Here is a 5,213-nt window from a genome sequence, read left to right on the forward strand (position 1 = left end):
TTTTTCAATTTGACGGCGCTTCTGAGAATCCCCACCACGTCGAAAACAGTAATATATCCAAAACTTCTCGCAAAAGCGCCGTCACTATTGAGAAGTTGGACCATGCCAACTTATGCCTAGTACTAAGTTTGTTTTTGCGAAAAACGAATATATTCATTTATCTCCGTAAATAGGGTCTCAAGCCCAGGGATGTTAACTTATTTATGCGAAATAATATACCTGCCTATTTTTTCGTGCGAAAAATCCAGGGTTGTATAAAGATGTGTTTAAAAAGCTCAAAACAAAGATTTCGCATTTATTCCGCGCTAACGTTTTTTATATGGAGTATAACAGTTTTTCGTGCGAAAACGTTATCTTAGTACTAGGCTTTACTACAAAAATGTATCGCATGAGTGCAATTATTAGGTGCCTTATTAATAAATTTAGAACGACGCCAATAAGAGCCTCTTCAAATTATCAGAAAAAGTGCATTTTAAGATAATATTAAAAAAAATCATTGTGGTCAAGTAAAATAAGATTGTTTAGATGTTTCTAATTTGAATAAAAGTTTATAAATTATATATAGGTATAACATTTATACGAATAAAAACACGTTCAACATAATGCCTTAAACAAGGAATTATGTTGATTTATAAGTTGCAATTCTGCAAAGTGATTCATATTATGCGTCCTACAGATTATAGGTTTTTCCGGACGAAATGTCTGTGTTTGTAAAGAATCTTGCAGTGTGTCCAATCGATAGTCTGTAAAGAGACTATTACAGACTATCAGTTATTCCGGACGACAGTGCTCGTGTCGAACATATCCCTTATATTGTGCACATTATAAGTTAAGTCAGAAGGCATAATCGATACTGCTGCATGTTTATGGGATCGATAATACGTTTACCCATTATTTAGTCATCGCCGACAAGTCGTATCGATGCGACACACTGTAAAGGGCACCTTATACGGTCGGATAAATCTTGCGACACAACACGTTGCGGTGACAAATCCGATAGTATAAGGTCATGTTCGAATGTTGCGGGGACGTGTTGGCATAAAATCATAAAAACTTTGATTTTTTCTGGTTGGGTAGCACAAATCATTAGGTGTAAGGGGATGTTCGCCAAACATTGTCAAAAACAAATCTATTTTTACGCTAAAAACAGGCATTTCTGCAATGAAATTAATGATATATTGCCAATTCTGATGGGAAATTAAAGAAATATACAAATATAAACCAGAATTATGGCAAAAACGTAGAAAAATTCCACTTCCATTCAATGGAAAGCCAGGCGAGAGGTATTTTGAAATTCATAAAGTAATTTGTAATATATTAAATGTGGATTACTTCAGGAATCATTGTTTTGCAACATATAATCGGATTTCTATTATTTTCTTCCATTTTTTCAGTAAAAAATAGTTTCTTCTAATATAACTCTTCATACATTTTCGTTGCATGTTTATGCTTCTTCTTATTTTTTCATGTTGTCATCATATTTGTTCGTGCAGTGTAAGGACAAAACTTGAACGAACACACAACAAATAGATGAACCTCGGTCGAAGTGTTTATCCGACCGTCTAAGGTCCGCTTAATGCGCTTTACAGACTATCAGTTATTCCGGACGGAATGTCGGTGTTTGTAAAGAATCTTACAGTGTGTCGGATCGATACGACTTGTCGGCGATGACTAAATAATCGGTAAATGTGTTATCGATCCCATAAACATGCAGCAGTATCGATTATGCCTTCGGACTTAACTTATATTTTGCACAATATATGGGATATGTTCGACACGAGCACTGTCGTCCGGAATAACTGATAGTCTGTAAAGCGCATAAGATTCTTTACAAACACCGACATTCCGTCAGGAATAACTAATAATATGTAAAGCGCATAAAGCGCACAAGGTGCAATAAAAACCAAACACCCTTTATAATGAACGACGCATAATAAGTTGCATTCGTCGGAATGACCCATATATCATTTTACTTTTTCTGAGACACCCTGTGTTTTGATGAGTTGTGTTGTCATCGAATACAGCAACATTTCTACATTTACAAAACGTCATAGATTTTGTGGTGTTGAACGTAATATCAAAATTTTTATTGTTATTTATCCAGTACGGTCATAATATATTAAATAAACGCTTAATTTTGTGTACAATAGAATATATACACAATGGGTGACAATGAGGAGAGAGCCTTGCAATTGATGGCTGAAGCTGCCAAAAAATTAACTCAACAAAAGAGCTTCTTTGGAATTTTATTTGGGTTTGTAGTTTGTTTTGCTGGAAATATACCAACTGACAATTATTTATATGAGTAATATATTATATAATATAAATATATACTTTTTTTCTTTATTATATTTTATTAATTAGTCATGATGGATTCATGTCGAAATTCGATATATGTTGACAAGAAATAATACATTTCTCAAGAATCCGATAGTTATCGACAGTCAGAGACGTCGAGGGCGAGGGAATTGTTTTGCTTTTGTAAACAGTGTTGTTAACTCTCCTTTTCAAATAATGGAGGATGCACTTGTCTACATCAAAGATTATAGATTTGAGGAAGATGGGAGATTGGCTTGCGTCATACCAAATGTTGCATTTACCAGATTAGTTTAATACATGTTTGTAATATTTTAGTTGTTTTAGTTTTTATTTTTTAAATGAAAAATTTAATTTTCTTAATGAAACAATGTTAAATTCTTTATGGAAATTTATTTCGTGCCCTTAATTTCTTCTTATTTGCAATTTAATGATATGTCAATACTTGTCGTATATGCGTTTGGTTCGAGTATTAAACTAATGTGGTAAATGGTTTGATGTGCTCAGTAGCCAATCTCCCATCTTCCTCTTCTATAATCTTTGGTCTACATAATTCAGATTAAAGCTGAGTACTATGTTCAGTTTTCAAGCTGAAAACCAGCTTGTTTTCATGGTTACTTTTTTTTAATAAATTAATATAGAAATATAAAATTATTTGCAATCAATTCCTTGGATCTTTTCCTTCCATTATTTGGTAAGACTTGATCAAAATATAATCGTCTTCATACATATTTTTGTACTTTTAGTTTAGTGTTTTGGTGAAAAACCCGAACATAGTACTCACCTTAAGATAAAGGCCAAAATTTTATTATGATTTACGTGGAATGTTGCAGAGATCAGTCCATATTTAAATATATCCCCCATATATTCCTATAGAAATACAATTTTGAGAAAATTTCTATAGAAATAAAACTTTGACAAAAACTTCTAAAGAAATAAAATTTTGACAAAATTTTCTATAGAATTAAAATTTTGACAAAATTTTCTATAGATATAAAACTTTGACAATATCTAAAAAAATAAAATTTTGAGAAAATTTCTATAGAAAAAAAATTTATTTCTTCTAAAGAAATAAAATTGTGACAAAATTTTCTATAGAAATAAAACTTTGACAAAATCTTCTAAAGAAATAAAATTTTGACAAAATTTTCTATAGAAATAAAATAGAAATATAGAAATAAAATTTTGATAAAATTTTCTATAGAAATTTTGACAAAATTTTTATAGAAATAACATTTTGAGAAGTCAGTCTCGCCTGACTTTCCTTACTCCTTTGTTCTAATTTTGTGGCCTTATCTTTCTCCATAGGAGCTCAAATAAAGTAGAGGAAGCTATCGAATGCTATCAACGTGCAGGAAACATGTTTAAAATGTCCAAAAATTGGACTAAAGCTGGTGAATGCTTTTGTGAAGCTGCTAACCTACATGCTAGAGGAGGTGGTCGTCACGATGCTGGTATTTGCTATGTGGATGCATCGAATTGTTATAAAAAGGTATAGACAATGCTTAAAGAGCCCAGTAAATAGTTTTTTTAATTTCATTTATTCCAGGTGGATGTGGAAAGTGCTGTAGCATGCCTATTAAAATCTATAGATATTTACACAGATATGGGTCGATTTACAATGGCTGCCAAATATCATCAAAGCATTGCTGAAATGTATGAAGCGGACCCGAATACCCTGCAAAAAGCCATAGAACATTACGAGAAGGCAGCCGATTACTTTAAGGGCGAAGAGTCAACAAGCTCAGCCAATAAATGTATGCTGAAAGTAGCTCAATATGCCGCTCAATTAGAAGATTATGAAAAAGCCATATCCATATATGAACAAGTGCGTATAATATACGGCCTAAAGGATTCCCTTAAAAAAATAATTGTTATTTGGTTTCTATTTAACAGGTGGCTGCTACATCACTAGAAAGCTCATTGCTAAAATACAGTGCTAAGGAATATTTCTTCCGTGCCGCTTTATGTCATTTAAGTATTGATTTACTTAATGCCCAGCATGCCATTGAGAAATATTGTCAACAGTATCCAGCATTTCAGGATTGCAGGGAATACAAATTGGTAAAGGTAGGGGCGATAGTAAGCAGAACACTCTTCAACTTGAATTTAATTTAAAATTTTTGTTCTAGGTCCTTTGTGAGCATTTGGAGGATCAAAATATCGATGGTTTTACTGAGGCCATTAAAAGCTACGATAGCATTTCACGTTTGGATCAATGGTATACGACTATATTGTTGCGTATTAAAAAAGCAGCCGATGGAGATCCTGATCTACGATAATTTTTTATCAATTGGCTGTCCTTTTTTATTTGTTATGGTGTCTCCGTCTTTTTTCTTTCTATTTGTAATGTTAGTCATATATGGGAGCAACAGAAAAAAACAACTAAATTCATTTATAGTAAATGAAGGAAAATTAAACGTTTTTTTTTTTAAATCAATAATGTATATCCAACTAATCTTGATATAAATCCTTCCTTTCTTTTTGTTAAGCTTTTGCTAATACATATATAAAATAGGTTTAGTTTTATATTCAGCAACAATAAAAAATATTAAAATTGCACAAACAATGTAATCATGGATTTTATACCTTATAATTATATATAAAAAAAATTCTATAGAAAAAAATTTTCTATAGATATTTTTACAACATTTTATATAGAAATAAAATTTTGACAAAATTTTCTATAGAAATAAAATTTTGAGAAAATTTTCTATAGAAATAAAATTTTGAGAAAATTTTCTATAGAAATAAAATTTTGTTAAAAAAAATTCTATAGATACATAATTTTGACAAAATTTTCCATAAAAATTAAATTGGTTAAGTACATTTTTGACAAAATTTTCTATAGAAATACTATTTTGACAAAAATTTTTATAGAAATAAAATTTTGACCA

At 30.9% G+C, this 5,213-nt stretch overlaps 1 protein-coding gene across 1 annotated transcript; it reads left to right on the forward strand.

The window, feature by feature from the left end:
- Positions 1 to 2,029: 2,029 nt before the first annotated feature.
- alphaSnap (Alpha-soluble NSF attachment protein) lies at positions 2,030 to 4,736 on the forward strand. Its single transcript, XM_075305588.1, has 5 exons — positions 2,030 to 2,254; positions 3,625 to 3,808; positions 3,866 to 4,144; positions 4,213 to 4,386; positions 4,449 to 4,736. The coding sequence occupies exons 1-5, from the start codon at positions 2,163 to 2,165 to the stop codon at positions 4,596 to 4,598; spliced, it is 879 nt and encodes a 292-aa protein (XP_075161703.1). The 5' UTR covers positions 2,030 to 2,162; the 3' UTR covers positions 4,599 to 4,736.
- The last annotated feature ends 477 nt before the right edge of the window (positions 4,737 to 5,213 follow it).

Source organism: Haematobia irritans, chromosome 4, assembly GCF_050003625.1.
Source record: "Haematobia irritans isolate KBUSLIRL chromosome 4, ASM5000362v1, whole genome shotgun sequence".
Classification (NCBI taxonomy): domain Eukaryota; kingdom Metazoa; phylum Arthropoda; class Insecta; order Diptera; family Muscidae; genus Haematobia; species Haematobia irritans.

Excerpts from the sequence above, each read along its gene's own strand:
- alphaSnap (XM_075305588.1), top strand. The coding sequence starts at position 2,163 with ATGGGTGACAATGAGGAGAGAGCCTTGCAATTGATGGCTGAAGCTGCC. Across the intron at positions 4,145-4,212 it reads CCATATCCATATATGAACAA|GTGGCTGCTACATCACTAGA; the intron begins GTGCGTATAATA and ends TCTATTTAACAG. Across the intron at positions 4,387-4,448 it reads GGGAATACAAATTGGTAAAG|GTCCTTTGTGAGCATTTGGA; the intron begins GTAGGGGCGATA and ends TTTTTGTTCTAG.